General features: G+C 36.0%; 1 protein-coding gene across 4 annotated transcripts in view; it reads left to right on the top strand.

Moving 5' to 3' along the window:
• Positions 1-12662, top strand: part of LOC144967617 (uncharacterized) — a 68413-nt gene extending 55751 nt beyond the window's left edge. For all 4 annotated transcript variants that reach the window (XM_078905127.1, XM_078905126.1, XM_078905124.1 and 1 more), the window contains 3 exons: positions 324-572; positions 1182-1457; positions 7886-12662. In XM_078905127.1, coding sequence (XP_078761253.1) covers positions 324-572; positions 1182-1457; positions 7886-8486 — 1126 coding nt within the window. In that variant the 3' untranslated portion in view covers positions 8487-12662. The remainder of the gene's footprint in view (positions 1-323; positions 573-1181; positions 1458-7885) is intronic.
• The last annotated feature ends 9473 nt before the right edge of the window (positions 12663-22135 follow it).

The raw sequence follows: 22135 nt of genomic DNA, 5'->3' as shown, positions 1-22135 counted from the left end.
TACTTGATCGATTCAGTTAAGTGATAAGTCAGTTTTGTTTAATTGATAATTGATACCAATCGAGTCAACAATAAACCCAAGAATTGTATTGCATGTTATTACCATTTTGTAGACTGAATAAGGGCATGAGTATGAAACAATCCGTACTAACATTTAATTTTTGGGGAGTTTTCTGGGGGTTTTTTGTTGGTTTTTTGGACAAAGATCTTAACAAGAATGTATGGGTTTTCTTGGGGTTTTTTTTTAAATTTTTTTTTTTTTTTAATTTGAAGCAATTTTATCATTATTGTTGAATGCTTTTTTCAAATCTTGTTTCCTTACAGTATTGACATTTTTAAACCGATCACCCCACCAACAAATCGCTTGAAATCGCCAACATATGACTCAAATCAACACATGATTAGCGGGCTGAATGTATCGGAAACCTTCCAGCATCATGAGAAATCCAACCCTGTGTCCATACTCTCATCAACGGTGGGAAACAATGGATCTCTTGTGAACACAAGTCAGAAAACTAAGAAGTCAAGGTCTCCATCTTCATCCAGATCTCGTTCCTCTTCCAGGCATAGAGGGTAAGTATTAGGGAAGTACTTGGGCTTCTGATAGCTCAGTTGGTAGAGCACTCGTTCACAAGTAAAGCTTTGAATAAAATTGTAATAACACATCACAAGCATCGTGAAGTGATGTTGACTTGAGACCTCTTGTAAATCACTTTGAGCAAATTTAATGGATATTGCACCATATTTTATGTGGTCTTATGGTACAACACATGCCTTTGGAATGATAGGTCCCTAGTTCGAGTCCTGCCCTGGGCAGTGCAAAGTTACTCCATGGAAAAGTCTTTTTACTCATATTATCTCACTGCACTCTGGTGTAAAATGGTCAGTAACAGAGTTGCCTCTGGTACAACAAAAGTTGCAATAGCACTTTAGGTTATGCCTTGTCCTACAGTATTGATGTTGCCTTGGGATCCCCTTGTAAAACACTTGAAGCACATTCAGTGGATATTGTATAAATTAAAGCTCAGGTATATTTTGTTTTGTTTTTTTCTATTGAAAACGAAATGTTTTCAGGGGTTTTTTTGGGTTTTTTTTTAATTGAAAAAAATATTAGTCTGCTTAAAAATACTTGGAATAAAAGCGAGACAAGAGTCAATTTTAATTGTCTTTGTTTCCCCCTAGGAGATCCAGCTCGCGATCATCGTCTTCATCCTACTTATCCAGAGAGAGAAGTACTTCGGTCTCGCCACCACGTAGTAAGAAACATTCTCGATCTCACAGTCGTAGCAGAAGCTACTCTCGTTCTCAGAGTCGGGATTACAGTCGATCCCGCAGTCGGAGTACATCCTATGACAGTTACGGCAAAGACAGGAAATCTCAATCCAGAGACTCTCGGTCTCCGTCCATTCGGAGGCGGAATGGATCTCCGTGTTATTTGGATAAACGAAGGATCACCAGGTAATATCACTGAACGTTATTCATCGGTAAATGGGATATTTGTGTTAGCTGTAAGTTGTTTTTTTTTTTGCAAACCTATGGGGTTTTTTTACTTGTTATTCATAGTAGATGTATATTTTTACAATCTTTATTTGTGGCCAATTGAATCAACTGTTGTATGCTGAAAATTGAATTTATAAAGTCAAAACAAAATCACTATAATAAAGTCAACATTTTTATCTCTGCAGATCAGGAAATGATGATCATTCTTTATATTTAAGCATATTTATCTCACTCGAAGTTCATAATTTACACTGAAAATTCAGTTGTTGTTTTTAATTTTTTGGGGGGTTTCTTTTGCGTTTTTATTCATATTGTTCTCGCTGACATCATACTGTTTTGAGACAGTTGGTCACATTTGACTTCAGTTGATTTTTTTTTTGATAGGTGTTTGTTTTTTATTTTCTATTTTGATATTTTAAATATTTCACACGATTGTCAGACAGAATTTATGTGTTGTCAAATTAAAAAAAGAAAATATACCGTCATAAGCTGACAAAATGCCTTACCATTAAACGGGATATCTAACTGCCTCTATATATTTGAACCATATAGAGGGTATATTAAATTTTTAGGCAGTTATTCCTTTTGATAAGATATTTAAACAAGGGAAATAAATGCAGCAAGGCTGGCAATGCTCAAAATGCCCTGAATCTACAATGGCAAAATTATCCCAGTCGATGGTGTTCAATTTTGACTAGTAAGATTTATGCACTTCAAATACTGATGAATTAAGAGTACCCTCCCATCAACTTGCCAAAAATTCTTAAACTTGAGACTTTCTACAAGTCTGTATCAAGTAGTCCTTCAGAGCCATTGGGCCCATGGAATGTGAAATAGACAATAGCAATTGCTTACCACCCTGTTTATTGGAGGCTAGTCTATTTAAAGTACTTTCTACCAGATCCAACAGACCTAGCTACCCATCAAAGCTGGGCGGAAAGTGGGGCCTGAATAAAAATTTCAACATCACCCTGGATCAGTCCTGGTTGCTTTGCTTGTGAAGCGAGTGCTCTACCAACTGAGCTATCGGGACCCCTGTAGCTAGTAGAGTGTCATTTTAATCCATCAATATTGAAGGGTTAAAAAAATGTCTGAAGGGAAACCAAAAAGGCTGTTTTGTCTGTGTATGACAGGATATATGTAGATATGGATATGTACAATTTCGTAGACACCTTGTTTATTTTTATTGATGTAGTAAATATGATCTACTTATTGCTTTCTGTAGTGATTGGAGTGGAATGAAATTGGCTCGCTGATCATGAAACTGAAAATTTATAATACATATATCATAAATAAATGCTCAAGGGACGTATTTTGTGTGTGCTATAATGAAGATAATAAATACCTCAGTGGGTCAAGATAGTTGTGGTATTTTACGCACACAATGTATTATTACACAGATAGGCAGTGTTCAATAGTGAACATAACATTTCATGTACATCTTCTATTTTATGTCTATTGTCTGAACATATTAAGAATAGTTTGGTTTCACACTTTATTGAACTCAATTCAGTTTTTTCAGAATAAAATGTTTTATAGTCGTGGCCAATAAGAAATTGAGTGACATGTATTTTAAAAATGATCTGAGCTAGTTCCATTCCAGAGGTGTTTTTTTTTTTTTTTTTCTCTTTGCAATTTGTATTTTAGGTATTAAATTATTGATGTTTGTTAAACAATTTTAAAAGATCAATTTTTTTTGTTTTTTTTTGTTTAAATTTATATAAGAATAATCACTTTTCTAGCTTTTTTATCAATGTTAAATATGGGCAATTATCTTTATTTTGCATGCTTACTATTATTTTCCAATTTATGTTTTCAAATCATCGTCCTGGGGTACCGTTTTATTTTGATACACCCACAATTTATTTTTTTGTTCATCAACACATTATCATTCATTTTAGTTTTTTCCCACATGCTTATTTTGTTTTTATGATTTGATATCTAAATTATTTTGTTTTTCCCTCCCATGGATGTTGCTTTTTTCCTTTTTTTTTTGTTTTTTGTTTTTTGTTTCGGTGTCGTGTATATTTTTGTGTTTGTGTATGTGTGATGTGTACATGTTTCTACGTGTGTACGTGTAGCAGGTCAAGGCAACAATTCAACAGACGCAGCAGCTACAGCAGGAGTAGAAGTAGGCAGAGATCTCATTCCTATCAATACTCTAGATCTAGATCTAGGAATCAACACAAGAGGTCCTCGTCTAGAAACTGTCACAAATCTCAGCATTATGGAAGAAGCAGATACTATTGACGCAACACATCATCATCATCAACACGCGTGTTATTGGTATAGTGAATATCAATCATTTACAGCTTGACCGACTCATCCCCTTTTCCATGCTTTTACTCTTACTCTTTTTAACACATTTATTAACACAATTGATGGTTCCTCTGTGACCTCTTGTTGACCCTGGCAAGCTATTAACATGGATGCTTTTTTACTAATATCTTGTAGAACAAGTCCCAGATTAATCAATCAACATACATTGCATACACCTTTGAAATTTTTGTGTTATATATAGTTAACATTTCGGTGATTCTAATTTTACACACACACACACACACACACACACCCCCCCCCCCCCCCCCCATCGAAAAAAAAAATCAAAAAACAAAACAAAAACAAAACAAAAAAACAATATTTCCTCCCCCTTATCAATCGACAACTGTGAACTTGCAACCCGTAGCCGACTTAAGTAGCTTATCATCTGAAGCAACCAGCCATACAGATCCTGAGCCCCACTCACAATTTTAACATAGTTATAGAAAAATAATGCTTAGTGTCATGAGGTGTTGTGATGCAATACCTTCACCAGTGTCAAAAGTATTTTAATAACTACGCTCACTAACTGTGGGACTGACCAGTTTATATTTGGCATCTACTAAAGGTAGCTATGGAATTAAGGAATGTTTGCCAGGCCTCTGGAAATGAATAGTCATAGGGACAGAATGGGCTAAATGGTAATCGTCCATATATATATATTCGATATTCTGATTGGTTAATGCTTCATAACACTTGAACCATCAATTGACTGATTTGTTTCGGATATTGATTTTTGCATTTTAAAAAGACTGATTAGTAGCTGATTAGTTACATTATAAAAAAGTATAGTCATTTAATTCTACTAATACCCCGCTATTAACAAATAGATTTAGATACTAACCATTCTAATATATGTAAACAATCTCTATATAAACCTACTTTGCTGACCACCAATTGCAAGTCAGTTTTGAAAAACTCTTGTTGCCTTCTTCCTTCTTCCCCTTCTTTAGTCCCTCTCCTCCTCCTCCTCCTCCTCCTCCTTCTGCATATAAACCAACGGACTCAGACTGAGACTGAGCATAACCGATGATGTTGCATTAAAAAATATATTCTTTTATAGACGTCGGCTAGAGTCAAATCTCCACGGTTGGCATTTTGGGAAATAACTCTGGTCTTGATTTTAAAAGTGGGTGCATATTTTAGTAGACTGTGAACTATATCATGTTATTTGACAACAGCTTGTGGTATGGAGAGTGGTCCTTTTGAACGTTGCTCAAATGTTTGTTTGGTAACAGTGGCAAGTTCTAGCTTGAAGTGCATAGCTTTCCAACTACTGAGTATTTTTTCCTCCATTGTCCACTTTTGTCCAGGACCTTATTTCTGTCTATTTTCGCCCACTGTCCATATTTAGTATAAGTTTTTAGTCATTTTTCTATTAGGTTGTAAGCTTACAGGTAACCCATCTCTTTCCTTGTCAGCATGTATATTTTGGTAGGGGCTAGCTTGTCTTAAATTTTCTTTTTCTTTTGGATCTATCGACGCTTTAGTATCCATTGTAGGACTTTTTCACCCTTCTTTAATCTCATCAAAATGTGGATACGAATAAATGATTGGCAGTTTTAAACCCAAAAGTTGTGTCTTGATTCTCTAAATCTTCAAGATTGCTGTAGATAAGGATACGGATATGATGAATAACCTTTCTTTATTACAGACAATGTAATTTATTTGATGAGCTTTTACTTCTTAAAATGTTTCAATATTCTCATTGCTAATGATAAGTCTAGTGTTGTATTCTTTACAAATTCTAAATTTTGTTATTGACCATTTAAAGGCCTTTTTTTTTGCCTATTTGGCCAGCATGTCGATTGATTGAAATGATTGTGGAGCTGGCATGGAATCAGTGACAATCAGGAATTTTTCTTTGAATCTATCGCTGGATTTGAATTTTCTCAGAATGTCCATTACACTGATGGCTCTCCATTTTTGACAAACTGAAAAATCTTCTTTTAATTCGTACATTGGGTTTTACTGCAAGTCAAAGCAATTCAGGAATTTGGAAGGTCAGAAATCAAAAGATCATTTGTGGTAATAAGGAGGATTCTACTTTGGGTTATCCTTATGATTTTACACATTAAAATTACACACACACACACACACACACATTGATTTCTATTAAAGAAGGATGATCTTGCATAAAAAGAGGGACAAAATGTGAAAATTAAGTATAAAAATGCTCATCCGGTTTGTTTTTCTAAACTTTTTGATAATGTATTTAGTTTTTTAAAAATCCGACAAGATTTTGAAAGATTCTTCCTAAGAAATGTGCATGTCTATATTATTATTGGGGGGGGGGGGGGGGGGATAGATAAAAACAAAGAAAAGTAAAAAAACAAAACAATAACAGCCCCCCCCCTCCCCCCCCCCTTGTAAAAATCGTATCTCGGCTATTTTATACGGGTGAAGCAAGTTGGTGATTTTTCCAAAACTGGATTTTCAGCCTATTTTAGTCTTGACAATGTTGATACCAGAGCCACTCAATCAATTTTGGAGATTTTTTGGATCATTTCTCTATATCTTGCAGAGAATTCCGGCTTTTCTCTTTTTGTCAGTTCAGCAAATTTGTTAAAACTTTTATTAAAAATTGCCTTCAGTCGATAGAGACCATCAGATTAAAAGAGCGTAAAAAAAAAAAAAAAACTGTCAGAGAATTTGATAAAGATGCCATTTTTTACTTATCAGAGAATATGATGATGTTTATGGTATAAGTTGATCCTCTGTAATAAGGAATGTATTCTCTATTTTTCTTACTTTCATCGTTGAATTAGTAAATTGGCACTGCTGATCCACTTTTACTTATCTGTTTAGTCTGTATGGCATCTAACACTGCTTGTAGTTTATGCTAATTGTATAATTTATGCGTAAAAATTTATATATTCATTTTGTATTAGGGGTGTTCTCATTGAAAAAGCTCTCAGATTTTTATTTAAAATCATTCTGGTCATGTTACTGAAGAATCTAAAAATCTTATTTATTTATATATTTTAAAATTCTTGAAATTCCATAATAAGAAATAAAGGAATAAGTTAAATTATGCATTGTTTTTGTTTTCATTGTCTTTTGAGTTTTAAATTTGTTTGTCTTTAAAGGAAAAATTAATTAATATTTATGGTGTTTGGAGGGGAGTTGATTTGTTTTCAAAGTGGAGCATGCCTTTTGTCCACTGAATTCAGTAGAATTTCACTTCTTATCTCTAAAGTTATAATGCATGTTATTGATCTTTTTCGACTTTCCATTAAAATTGTTTTGTTTTATACTTTGCAATTGTATTGGATATTTTCAATAAGATTTTTATTTTTAACTCATCAGGGTAAGTCTTTGTTGTTACACATTACTAATACGAAGTGGATTTTGAGTTTTCACCCTTTATTTGATTGTCTTGAATTTAATAAAACTTCTTTATATGATATTTTAAAAAATAACTAATTAAAAAAAAAGAAAGAAAATCCAAACCAATACAAAAATCACTGCTTACTGATTATTAGAACATATATTATTAGTTTATTATAAAGACTTATAAGGATAGGCTTACCCTTCTCTGACAAGCCCCCCACCCACCCTGTGATTGGGTTTCTGGGTCTCAGATTGATTGTGTATGGATTCCTAAGTGATAGACCAGCATCCAATATATATAAAGGATGGCGTGCTATTATTCCTGTCAAACATATTTCAACGAAGGCCGGGATAAACTCCAATCCTATGGCCATAACTACAGCTTGTAAAACTTGCTCATCACCAATTTTTTTGTTATATACTCTTCTAAATCATGTTGATGTTATGTTAACTGCTAAAGATATTATGATGCAAGTCTAAAAGTAAATGCTGATAAAAGGTTAAGATTAATAATTTTTTGAATGATGTGTCAAGTGATTATTTACAATTCCCCCCTAAATTTATAGTGCTGTAATGTTTAATTTTCAATTGATTGTTAATCTGAAAGATAAACCAGTCATTTGGTAGTTTAATAACAGTCTGAACAGTTTGCTTAAAATAATTGTCCGTTTCTTTACTTGTGAAGTAAACAGTTGTAAAAATAAATTTTTATACAATCTTGTAACCTTTTCTAGTGCCCGGAAAAGACCTGTGCCATATCACCGTCCTTCCCGGTCATCCTCGGATTCTGACAGTGACGATTACTACAGTCCACGACGATCAAGATCCAATACGAACACCAGCAGCAGCATGTCACGCTTCAGAAGCCTGTCACGGTCACCTAGCCTGAACAGACATCAGCGGAGAAGGAAATCCAACCAGCAGCAGCAGCAGATGCAACAACCACCATCATTACTACTACTACAACAAAAACAGCTCCTTCCTTATCCCATTGCCATGCGTCTCAATCAGCAACTACAACATCCAACCTTACAGAACGATACACCTCAGTCACAGCTTCAAAACCTTTCCTCGTCTCAGCAGAGAAATAATAACATTCATCATCACCGTCAGCAAAATCAGCATCACCACCTGTCACAGCAACAACAACAATCTCATCACCAACTTCTTGCTAATCCCACATCCACTCCCGTGGTCCGATACAGCGATACCACCACCACCTCTACAACATCTACCCATCGGTTCATGCAACAACCTTACTCTCTACACCACCAAAACCAGCGCCCTGCTCTTGCATCTCGACAACCTCCTCCCTTTGTACATTTGCACAGTTAATAATTGTACTTTTTTTTTTTTTAATGTGTCTCAATTTGGTGTTATGTTGGGATTGGCTTGATGCTGAAAATTGAATTTAAAGCTTAAATTACTAAGGAATGGCATGACTAAGGCCAACCCCCAAATGACCCCACAGATTGAGAATTATTAAATAAATAAGGTGAAATGTACATTATTTTTTGATAGATTTCACCCTTCCCCACACGTTAGGAAAAGAACATCGGACAGGTTATTTCAATGTCAAGATATGGCGTATAAAGATGTTAAAAAAGTAGACTAACCTGATAGATGTTTTTTTTCTAAAGTGTGGGGCAGGGTGAAATCTTATCTAATGATGTACATTTCACATTTGTTTAATAATTTTTAATTTTGGGGGGTTAATCTTGGTCATCCCAACTGGCCTTAGTAACCACATTCCACAACAGATTTCACATAAATTAAATGTATTTACTAAGGGGGTAGGATGTCAGATATTCAAACACCAAAAATATTTAAATTTTGTAACTCCGACCATTCAAGTTTTGAAACAAAAACGAATATAACAGCTTCAGAAAATAATAAAATAGGTACCAAATAGGGAATGTTTTGGGCTCAGAAACCTTCTTCAGTCAATAGAAAAACCCCCAGTAAAAACCTAAATTAATACATGACTTAAAATCCAGACAAACGACAGAAAAGTACTTGGCACATCAAGTTGACAAATATAATTAATCGATGCGTCATGCTTCTTGACCAGATGTGGTGTGCCAAATTACATTCATTACTGTTTACAGTCTACAGCCTCTGCCAACCAAGTATCACTCTGATCATATCAGTTTGATAAACTTGGTTGTTTTCATCAGTTTCATCCCGACATAACACTGAATTGACCTGATCAGTCACAAATACAAGTGATCACATGACAGATAGAAATAGATGTGTAGCTCTTTTTATTTAGAGTTGGATAGATCTGTTACCGTGTTTCTACTCTCACTGGTTTTTTATACCTCTCAGCTTGCTTGTGAATATACAGCACTAGCAATCTTCACCTTTAGAGCAGTTTGTTACTTATGCAATCTTTGAGCTTTTCCTTGTAAATGATTTCACCAGATAACCTTAGAAGACTAATGTTTTTTTGAATAGAGTAATTCTGTACTGTTCCAAAAGATAAGTTACATAGCTTGTAGATTTGAGTTTCCCATGTAAGTATAATTATCTAGCTCATTAATATTTGTCAACGAATAAAATTGTGGTCCAAAATGTATCATTTTGTAGCAGCGGTGAAAATCGAGTGATTGATAATAATCTATGCTAGGATCTGTCCATCCTGTTTGTGATGCAACAAATCCAATTTGAAATGGAAGAGAATCACGAAGGAAGAGTGGCGGGGGGAAGAAGTGGGAAATAGGTTTGAGGGGTTTTTTTTAAAGAAAAATGTTTTGATGTATTTCATAATAATGTAAAGGTCAACGTTTCAGGCATGGATATATTTTGATGATGTCATTAACGTCAAATATTTATATCCACTCTGTCATCTCTCATCATTTTCTTGTAATCAAATTATTGATGCTATGTAAGTAAAATACTCACCGGTTCTGCCCGCCCAATTCATCATGTGACACACAAAAGCTGTGTGTATTATTTTATGCTTAAAGTCTGTTTGAGTGGAAACCAATCATGATCTCTTTTTAACCAATGCCAAAAGATGAAAGATACACATCGCTGTGATTTCTCACCTCGTGCAATATGATTCTCAATTTAAACTCTTACAGTTTTTTTGTTTTTTTTCCCCCCTATTTGAAATTTGAATCTAATTTATAATTTGTTTTTCTTGTGGGAATCTCATTTAAGTATTAATCCCCTCCTTCTATCTACTGTCATCATAAGATCTCCGGTGAAGTTAGTTATATTTTATTAATTTTGTGATTTGTTTTAAGGTAATTTAGTCGACAATTCTATCGCCTGCTCCCGTTGTTTCAAGTCTCCTTTTAAAAAATAAATCTATATCTGTCGTCTTACTTTTACTGGTGGTTTAATATCTCTTGTGTATAGCAAGTCATGTTAAACCTCTAAAAACAAACAGGTGAGTTGTATCAAATTAGAGCCTAAAATAAAGGAGTAAATGTGACTCATAAGAGGACAACACAAAGTAAACAACATTTCAGCCTTTGGCCTTCTGTTGACTTCTTTGAACTTATCCCATTTGTCTTAGCATTTCCTAGGCACCCATGACCCGATAGTGTTGCAGGCACTGCAGTCTAAAAATTAGGCACCTATCCTAAGAGTATACCATATTATAGTCTTCCTTTTCTTTGGTATTAATATGGATTTTTTAAATGCCACTCGTTCCGTTTTTATCTTTTGTAGATAAATTGAATTTAAATTTGAAGGTTAAGGTTTTGAGGGAATTTGGGAATTGTTCAAAATCTTGTTTATTCTTGGTTGTCAACTGTATTTATGTAAATGCAATACGGAGAGATGACTCTGGAGAAATTTTGTGATAAGTACATATAAAAGATACTTATAAGACAGGAGATTTCAAATGCTATGTTGTTTTATTTACATTCAGCCATTTTGTGATGGGTCGTATTTATTAATGTCTGTATAGTGTATTGATTCCTCATGCAAGGTGAGCAAAGGTCTGTATTGAATAGCGACCTCCGATTATAGGGAGTGACAGCTTTGTATTGTGCCAGGAATACAAAGAGAAGTCAAATTGGCAACTGTCTGAAAAGGTGTGAATTGAACAGTACATGATAAAAAGGAAATAAAAATACAAGAAATGTTCATCCAAAACAGTTCACCTGCCTCAATGGGGCAGGCCAAATTGTGGGGGATTTTTAAAATTTACATTTTAAATATTCATGATGATAATAATAATAATAATAATAATAATAATAATAATAATAATAAATAGCATTTCTACAGCGCATAACCATGACGGCACTGTTTCAGAGGCACCTTTTCAGATATCCACCGTACAACACTTCCTGCTCCCCAATCTTCAACTTCTACCATGATATAGAAGTGGAAATTTAATTCCATATGGCCTGCTTGGGAAATAACATGTTTTTTTTTTTTTTTGTCTTTTGGGTTGGGGGTATTTTTGGTCTGAATTTATTTATTTTTTCAAATGCTCTGTGTCTGTTGAAATAGTGGCAATACACAACTAATAACTAAATATTCTTGTATATTCTAAAGGATGTGAAGCTCCTTGTACATATTTTATTTATTTTGACGCCAGTCCCCTGGCCAAAATGTTACTCCACTATTTTACCAGTTGTATTGTGGTTCTTGGTGCCAGGTTGGCTTGTTCTTGTAATGGTTTAGGGGATCTCTTGTTGCATCACATGTTATATGAAATAGAGTGAAAATCTTTTTGAAATGAATGGTTGAGACACGTGCCTGTCTGTCATAAAAAGTACACAGGAAAAGATAGCAAAATAGAATTCTAATCAAATGAAGCAAGTGAAGCAAATTACTTTTTAAAGTTAAAGAACTGATAAAGTGATATTGAATGTATGAATGTGGACGTATACTGAGGGATAGCCTACTTGTAAATAAGCAGCTAATTGCCGTACTCTGGAAAAAACTCTGTATTTAAAGATTTAGCCATAAAACTCGTCCTTCAAATATTTCCTAGATTTAAAATTAACCTCATTTTGGCAAAAATTCTCAAACCTGGGACCTTGCGAAGTCTTCCTTGAATTCCCAAGTTTAAGAGTGCCAAGATGAGGATCATTTAATTCGATCGACATTACATTTGAAGGACGAATATTCTGGCCAAATTTTGAAATACCACAAGTATGGCAATCATCTGGTTACCCCGACCAAATATGATTGGCCAATCACACTCTGGTAATGTTACTTTTCTTTCCCCGCTGACTTGACCCAATATTATGAGTTGAATCGACTGTTGTCAACTCGGAATAACAAACTGTATGTGTGATGAGTAAAAGTAATTGCCATATCCATCATCATCATCATCAACTTCATCATCATCACCATCACTAAGATCATGATCTCCATCATCGTCAGTGTCATTTAGGTCGTATGGTCACCATCCCCATGAACTGTTCCCCATCTCTATAATGTTTACGAATGACGCCATTATGATAAACGTAATTATTTTATCACCGAGTAGATTGTCTTTATCAGTTTCATCACATTGAATAATAAAATTGAAGTGATGCATTATATGCTGTGTTCACATTTTGTTAACCAAGCCTTTACGATTCTATTGGTTGGCAGGGGGATCGGGGAGGTCACCTTTTCTGTTTCTTCTACCCCCCACCCCTCTTTCCTTTTCTAAGTTTCTTTCTGTCTGTGTCTCGGAATCCCTACGTCCACAGTGGGCAGGGAGGTACTTACCGTGTCTTCTATCCCCTTATATCTGTTTTCCAACATGCTTTCTGTCTTTGTCTTGATATGAGATTGCTTGGTTTTGTCCCGACCCTGGCCGGAGTCCTTGGCTGGGAGGGAAACAGTCAAATGCATAGTTGTTTTGGGAGATGATATTTTTTTTCCTTGTAAATCATCTCTCTGTTATGTATTATTTTATTTGTTATTGTTCATCTATAATCAAATGTAAGCATTTGAGTGTATTCCTCTTTGTTGGATCTTGTGCTTGTGTCTGGGTGAGACTTATAAGTGATATCAGACTAAGTACATTGTTGGTATGCTCTTGGAATCTACATCTGATCCCTATTTGTTCCCAATTCCCCTTTGTCTTACTCTCTCTTGGGTGCTTTAATTGTAATTCTAGAACTTTCGACTATCCCATTTTCTTCCTTTTTACTGGCGCTGATATAACCTATATGTGTTGCAAGCGCCATAAAACCCTTAAAAACAACACAAACATCATATCTCAGAATATTACATCTGAGTGGGGTTCCTTACCTCCCATAGTGGGCAGGGAGGTACTTACTGTGTCTTCTACCCCCCTATATCTGTTTTCTGACTTGCTTTCTGTCTTTGTCTCTATTATGTATTATTATATTTGTTATTTTCAATGTATGATGTAAGCATTTGAGTGTATTCCTCTTTGTTGGATTTTGTGCTTGTGTCCGGATGAGAATCATAGGTCTGGGTGGGGTTCCCGACCTCCTATAGTGGGCAGGGGGGTACATACTGTGTCTTCTATCCCGTTATATCTGTTTTCCAACATGCATTCTGTCTTTGTCTTGGAATGAGATTACTTGGTTTTGTCCTGACCCTGGCCTGAGTCCTAGCTTGGAGGGAAACAGTCAAATGCATAGTTATTGTTTTGGGAGATGATATTTTTTTCCTTGTAAATCATCTCTCTGTTATGAATTTTTATTTTTGTTATTTTGAATGTATGATGTAAGCATTTGAGTGTATTCCTCTTTGTTGGATTTTGTGCTTGTGTCCGGATGAGTTTTATAGGTGATCTCAAACTAAGTACATTGGTGGTATGCTCTTGGAATCTACATCTGATCCATATTTGTTCCCAGTTCCCCTATGTCTTACTTTTTCTTGGGTGCTTTAATTGTAATTCTAGAACTTTTTACTATCCCATTTTCTTCCTTTGTACTGTACTGGAGCTGGTATAACCTAAATGTTTTGCAAGCGCCGTAAAACCCTTAAAAACAACAAAATATCGTCTTATTTTATGTCTAGACAAAGGCTACGCCACTGGTCGCTATCTGGCCGCACTACCAGCCTATCTGGGTTGGTTTCCGTAAAGCTAATTGTTATAGATAGAATGAAAATCACGTCACTCGGATCTTTAAGGGGCAGCTTGGCTCAGCGGTACGGTCTTTGCTTCGTACCCGAAAGGTACAGAGTTCAATCACCCGCCGCTGCGCTGTGTGGCCTTGAGCAAGTCACCTCGCCTAGCTCACTTTGCGGCGCTGCTCTGCGACTGACGCCTGGGTTATTCCAGTCTTCCCTTGGAATAGACCCTAAAGACAAATTTCCCCTTGGGGATGAATAACGTAAGGGAATTTTTTTTTTTTTATTTATTTTTATTGCTTTTTTCCCATCCACTAAACTGTATTAACCAGATTATAAAAAGTTCATGGTTGCACATAGTTTTGTGTTGTGGTCCGTTATACTTCCGGATGGCAATGTTGTGAGTTTCTTGGCACACTATCTATACGAAGGCTACGCCACTAGTCGCTATCTGGGCACACTACCAGCTCAACTGGGTTGGTTTCCGTAAAGCTACTGGTCACACAGTTTTTAATTCAGAAAAGTGAGTGGAGCAGGCACTTATGTTGGTAACAACAAGATATGAAGTGAATAGAAAAGTGCCAGAAGACAATAGAGAATAAAAATTTTTCGCGGCGGTGGTGGCGTTTGAACCTGCGACCTTATTGGTACGACAACTCCGCCTGGCAGGTGAGAGCGTGGCTCTACCGTGTGAGCTATCCACGAACACAAAAATATTCGTTTCAAACTCAAAGTCATTACTAGATCCCTCTCTCACCCACTTCTTGAGACCGCCGATTCGTTCGTACACCACCATCGCGAATAATTTTGACCAGCAGTTAAGCCTAATAGCCAATATTCTCAACACAAACATATAACATAGAAACGATTGAGACATTGAGTATGCTCCGGTGTATGGGGTGAATTTTTAATTCAGAAAAAATATTCGTTTCAAACTCAAAGTCATTACTAGATCCCTCTCTCATATTGGCTATTAGGCTTAACTGCTGGTCAAAATTATTCGCGATGGTGGTGTACGAACGAATCGGCGGTCTCAAGAAGTGGGTGAGAGAGGGATCTAGTAATGACTTTGAGTTTGAAACGAATATTTTTGTGTTCGTGGATAGCTCACACGGTAGAGCCACGCTCTCACCTGCCAGGCGGAGTTGTCGTACCAATAAGGTCGCAGGTTCAAACCCCACCACCGCCGCGAAAAATTTTTATTCTCTATTGTCTTCTGGCACTTTTCTATTCACTTCATATCTTGTTGTTACCAACATAAGTGCCTGCTCCACTCACTTTTCTGAATTAAAAATTCACCCCATACACCGGAGCATACTCAATGTCTCAATCGTTTCTATGTTATATGTTTGTGTTGAGAATATTGGCTATTAGGCTTAACTGCTGGTCAAAATTATTCGCGATGGTGGTGTACGAACGAATCGGCGGTCTCAAGAAGTGGGTGAGAGAGGGATCTAGTAATGACTTTGAGTTTGAAACGAATATTTTTGTGTTCGTGGATAGCTCACACGGTAGAGCCACGCTCTCACCTGCCAGGCGGAGTTGTCGTACCAATAAGGTCGCAGGTTCAAACCCCACCACCGCCGCGAAAAATTTTTATTCTCTATGTCTTCTGGCACTTTTCTATTCACTTCATATCTTGTGGTCACACAGTTGGGACATCTAACCATGGGTAATGTGTATCGATCTCAATCACTACACTACGTCTTGACTGGGTTATTCTCATTGATTTACGATGGAGTTGTGGTCACACCTTGGATGGTCACCCTTGCCACTGACCACTATGATGTCATCGCATCTATTGTTTGCGTGAGTAATACAAGTACTGGATATAAAACAGGAGCAGTTGTTGTTTTTTGCTTTTGCTTTCATTTGCCTCTTGGGGGGGGGGGGGGTATTTTATTTTTATTTTCTTGTTTGTTTAGTTTTTATTTTGCTTGGCTTTTTTTTCTTTTTCTCTTTAATGGAACGCTTAGTTGGGTTTTTTTTGTGTGTGTTTTTTAAAAATGTGATAATGATAAATAATAATGGAGTATATGATCATTCTTATAGCGCTTTTTCACGAATTTACCATGCTCAATGCGCTTCAAAATGATTTATTCAAAAGTCACGTTTAGTTTACCCACACACTCTGGGCCCAGCGGGTGGTTGGATGGGAGCATCACCCTTGAATCATATACCTATGATGTTCGCATGGGTGTACGATCCGATAGTGATGTCGTTTCTTCTTCTCTTTACTAGCCTATCCTGCTTCTTTGGTTTGTGATTGTATTTTTGACAGGGGATATTTTTTTTTCTGTAAATCTTCTGCCTGTTTGTTCTTGGTTATTTATAATTTAGCTTATGATATCTTTAGGTTATGATTTTGATTTACATTTGTACTATTTTTGTTAGATTGCTTGTTTTTTTGTTTCAGCGGTCTCTCATATAACCTCATTTGTGTTGGAAGAGACCTAAAGCAACAAACAAACAAACAAACACTCTGGGCCCAATTTCATGTAAGCGGACTAGAGTTACGTATTTACTAGTTTAGTAAATGTCTTGCTAAGCGGAGCAAGTGACTAAAAATATCGGAATTTATGAACGTTTTCATGTCTGACTAGCTAGGCTGTTGACTAGCAGTGGGCGTTGCAAGAACGGTGACTAATTCGGCTATTTTGTGCTGGTGACATTAAGCTCTCGAGTACACGATGCAGGTAAGATACCAGCCTTCATACTTTCAACGCAAAAGATTTCCAAAGAGGAAATTAGCAACACATCCGGGATAGATAATATTTCGTTCCGCTTCATAATTAATTTGAACTTACTTGTACCATGATGAATCAAATCACGTGATTAATCAATTAACTGCCATGCAAAAACACGTATTTGAAAAATGTTAGAAAACTCGTCCTTAAAATTTCGATCGATTAAAATGACCCTCATCTTGGCAAAAACTCTCAAACCTGGGACTTTAATAAAGACCTCGCGAGGTATCTCAATTAGTAACAAATTAATCGTCTCGCACTTGAGTTACTGTATTTATTACATAATGAAACACTAAAAAGAGTTGAATCCGTAAAATACCATGGAGTGGAATTATCTGAATATATGAAATCTCAGACTAGGAGTAGTAGTAGTAGAAGTTGTAGTAGTGGTGATAGTGGCTGCTGTAGTAATAGTAGAAGTAGTAGTAGTAGTACTAGTGATAGTGGTAGAAGCGGTATTAGTAGTGGTGATAGTGGCTGTTGCAGTAATAGTAGAAGTAGTAGTAGTAATATCAGTAGATAGTAGTAAAAGAAGAATGAGGAGGAAGGGGAGTGGTCAGGCGAGATTTAATCTTTTATGAACAATTACAATGTATTAAGTCGTCATGGAATATATTTTAAGATTCCTGAACTCCTGTGTTGGAAACATTCAGATTTATGGAAATTTCTGGGAAAACGTCTTATGAATCGACACTTTCCAGTGCTTTCTTCTTTATCATTTGATGATAAATAAGCCACTAGTTGGCATTCGGGCTTTTACATTTGTTCACGCAGTATGTCTCTAAGTAAGGCCATTCAATCCTTTGTATAAAGTGTTTACTCTAGAATATGAAGAGTCCCTTTATCTTTATTGATTTGATCAAGTTGCTTTTCCACAATATAAATGGCAAATAATGATACAACGGAGTTATCTCAATGGAAAATGCTGCTGATCTCCCCTTGCCCCAATCAATCACAGTTTATGACCACAATCTCCAATAATATCGTCTAAACAGATAGAGGAACTGGGTGAAGAAGATTTACTGTGATTTGGGAATTTGAGCCAGGTTTTACGATAGGTGGAGGGACCGATAGCTCAGTCGGTAAAGTACTCGCTCCACAAACAAATAGATCAGTTCAGTATCGACCCGAGGTGGAAGTAGGTGACACAAGATTTACTGTGATATTTGGAAAATTTGAGCCAGGTTTTACGGTGGGTGGAGGTACCGATAGCTCAGTTGGTAGAACACTCCCTGTACAAACAAATAGATTAGTAGTGATACAGAGTAAAATCCAAAAAAAAACCATTCTTCTCTGACTCCCCTGGCCACCAATTAGTGATTGGGTCTAATTAATCTGGTGGAAAGTTTAAGAAACAAAATCGCTCTCCTCAATAATTCAGTTTTAAGCATTCGCTACCCAGCTATAATAATAATAATAACAATAATAATAATTAGTTCCCTTTATTCATCCCTTAGGGGAAATTTTTCTTTAGGGTCTATTCCAATTGAAGACTGGAATGACTCCGGCGTCAGCCCCGGTGTAACACATCAAACTGACCTAAGGCAAGGTGACTTGCTCAAGCCCACACAACGCAGCGGGTATTCGAACTCGGTTGTAATGTATCTTTCGGGTACGAAGCAAAAACCGTACCGCTGCGCCAGGCACTAAATAATATTATTATTATTATTATTATTATTATTATTATTATTATTATTATTATTATTATTATTATTATTATTATTATTATTATTATTATTATTAATAATAATAATAATAATAATAATAAGAAGAAGAAGAAGAAGAAAAATATTAACAATAAGAAGAAGAAGAATATTTATAATAACAATAATAATCATCATAATAACAATAATCATCATCATCATCATAATAACCATAATAATAATAATAATTAAAAAACGGTTTTGAGACTTTTATAAGTATAAGTGTTATCAGACGTAAATACGTAAGTACACACGAATACTATCTAACACATCCAGCCTCTGCCTCAATCAATCACAGTTTATGACTACAATAATAAATAGCCAATATTGTAATCAAAACAATCTGGAGACGTGGATGACACAAGATTTACTGTGTCTACATTTAAATCGGACACTTCACCACTAACAATCCCTAGCATGGCAATAGTGTCTTATCTTCATATAGGATTGCCAGACTTTTTTTTCTGAAAAAAAAGATTGCCAAACAAATCATAAAAATGATAACAAATACATAATTGTCATTGCTGTTTTGTTATATTTATCTTGCTTTGTTTTTTTTTTTGTGTCTGTGTTGTTTTTCTGTTTTTGTTTGTTTATTTTTTTTTTTTGGGGGGGGGGGGGGGTTGGCTTAAAAAGTACATAAAGATAAAATTAATATTTCCATATTCTTATCTCACTGCCTTGAATGAATGTAAAAATTCTCCTTCACTTGTATATTCAACGGTGAAAATTTGTTGTTTTTTTTATGTCGTGTAATTAGGCTTGATTTGTATGTTAAATAATTAAGATAATAATGATTTATTTTTTTACAATGCTCAATTTCCAAACCCAATTTCTTAATGTAAAACGGCTAAAACAGAAATAAAAGAACAAAACAAACAGTCATAAAAAAAAAAAAAAGAAAAAGAACAAAACAAACCCACCAACAACAAAACTGACAAGTTGTTGGAATTTAGCGTTTAAAACCCCGAACTGGCAACCTTATCTCTACCTAAATCCTGGTAAATACACACTTAACAAGTAATGAAGTCCATATGATAACACAGGGACAACAAAGACAGTGTTGGTAATCTACAGTCACAACATTGGTTGAATTCTGTTGTGTCAGAAAAAAATATCGTGAGATTTTATATCGAGCCATATCCACTTGAATGTGTTCAAAGCCTCCTACAATTGGTCCCAAGCCAAAAGTCGCAGGGAATTTTTGAACGAGACGTAATGCCTGAAAGGCGATATTACATTTTTTGTTTGTTTTTGGGACAGAGACAACGCTTAAACTGACCAGGTACTCATTTTACACATGGGTACGGTGCACAAGCGTATACATGCTTTGCTCTAAGTTCTCTCTGCATTCGTTAAAAAAAAACAAAAAACAATGACGCCGTAGAGAAGACGATAAAAATCAGGAATAATTTGTCCTATCATTTTGAATAGTGTCTATCTGAATCTGAATCTTCCTTTAATGTCCACCTTCACTCATGAAGATTTTGACATCAAGTTGAAAATTCAGTAGTGATCTGGAAGCACTTTTAAAAAGATTGAAAGTGGATGCAAATGTAACTCCCCACAGTAAATTGTTCCAATCTGTGATCGTTCTGGGGTAAAATGAGAATTTTCTGAGGTCTTTGGTGGATGTCAGGGGAATAAAATTGTACTAGTCATATAGACCCCTTAAAAGGGATAGGAGTTTAAACAGACAATACCAATTGGTAAAAACCCTTTGGCTAGGACGTTAGCTTATCACAAAGTACTATAAGAGCCACGTAATCTATTCTTTAAAAAAAAAAAAAAATAGGGTTGAGGGTTGACATTGTTCGGTACAGAATTACTGGCAAATCGAAATATTATAAAACTATTTTTACAGATTGATATAGGAGTAACTTGAAACCTTTTTTAAAAAATTAAGGGTAATGGGTGGACTCAAATGAGTATTTAGAATATCTGCTAGGGCATAGTGATCGGTCCTTAATTTGACCTTGGCCTTGGGAATCGCTATCTGGCCAGATTAATTTGCGCCAGCTACTGACTCTCTATTACGGGACCGGTTTTGACCGTTGACGACTGAAAAGATTCATCTCGATCTATGTTAATTTCCACAATACAGTTGTATAATAATTAATAAATAGATGAGTGCCTGTTCGTAATAGCCTTTATTTCTCAGCAAATATTGCGGGTTCTCCATTAGTGTGCGACTATGTGGTCTAGTAGTATGACACTCGCTTTCGGATCGGAAGGTCCTGGGTTCGAGCCTCGCTCGGCGCATAGTTGAGTCCTTGGAAAAGGCTCTTTGCTCACATTCTCTCATCGTACTTAGGTGTAAAATGAGTACCTGGCGCTGGTAACAGCGTTGACTCTGTCCGAAAAAAATTATAATATCGCCTGACAGGCGTCATGTTCCGTCCTACATGTTAAGTGTTGCTGTTGGTCAGGGATCCCTTGTATAGCGCTTTGAGCACGTTTAGTGGATATTGCGCTATATAAAAGCTCATTTCTAAAAAGTATAATCATCATCATAGCTTGTCGCTCCAACACCGAACCCACTCCACAGCATCTGGGGAGCCGACTCTTAGGTCATGGTCAGTGCAGCTGAGCCCAACCTGGCATTCTCTAAGGATGTGCTCCATCGTCAGCATCGGGCATCCACATGTACACAAGGTAGTCTCAGCCAGCCCCCACTTTTTCATGCTTCCAGCTGTTTTCCCAAGTTTTGCCCGTGCTCTGTTCAGTGTTACCCATTCATTCCTGGGGAACTCAGTTCCGTAGGCCAGTTCTTCTCTCGGATCTTCAACGGCTTCATTTGCATGATTGACCCACTCCCTCCTCGTGGAAAGTCTGTAGACAGCTGCATGGTCAGGGTTGATGCTTTCTTCCGTCATGAAGCTCTTTATCGACTTCAGTCTACTTTAAGATTAGTGTAATAAAAAAACAACAACAAACAAACAAACAAAATAGATAATAGACGTCTAAATCAACATGACAGGCATGTTTTTATAAAAGGAAATTCATCGTGATTGAGGATATCGTGCGCTATAAAAAAAATCCATTATCATCATCATCATCAGTCTTTGACCAGCATTATATAATGTAAGTATCCATGCTAAAGACTCAAACCAAGGCCATTGTCAATGCAATCAAGCGCACTATCCGCCCGACTATGTATCTACTAATACTACAACTACTACTGCCTACATACCTCACCTAGACAATAAGAGGGATCTACAACAATGTGTACAGTGATTGCTCAATGGCATTTGTGGTGTGTGTGTGTGTGTGTGTGTGTGTACGTTATGATCTAAAACCTATAATCGATTTGATATCGATGACAATGACAACGTCAATTATTATTGCCGATTTGTACCAAGTGGTTCAGTAGACAATACGTACGTAGTTCCACTGTCTGTCCTCGTCGATAGATTCTGTCCACCTAACAAACCGTTTGCCTTACTCTCAACAAAAACACGTATTTAACAATTTTGGCCAGAAAATTCGTCCTTCAAATATCGATCCATTATAACGACTCTCATCT

This window comes from Berghia stephanieae, chromosome 3 (genome assembly GCF_034508935.2).
Source record: "Berghia stephanieae isolate SIO BIC M18660-M18661 chromosome 3, UCSD_Bste_1.3, whole genome shotgun sequence".
In the NCBI taxonomy this organism is placed as follows: domain Eukaryota; kingdom Metazoa; phylum Mollusca; class Gastropoda; order Nudibranchia; family Aeolidiidae; genus Berghia; species Berghia stephanieae.
The sequence above is the reverse complement of the archived record's forward strand: the minus strand, read 5'-3'. Positions and strand labels throughout refer to the sequence as shown.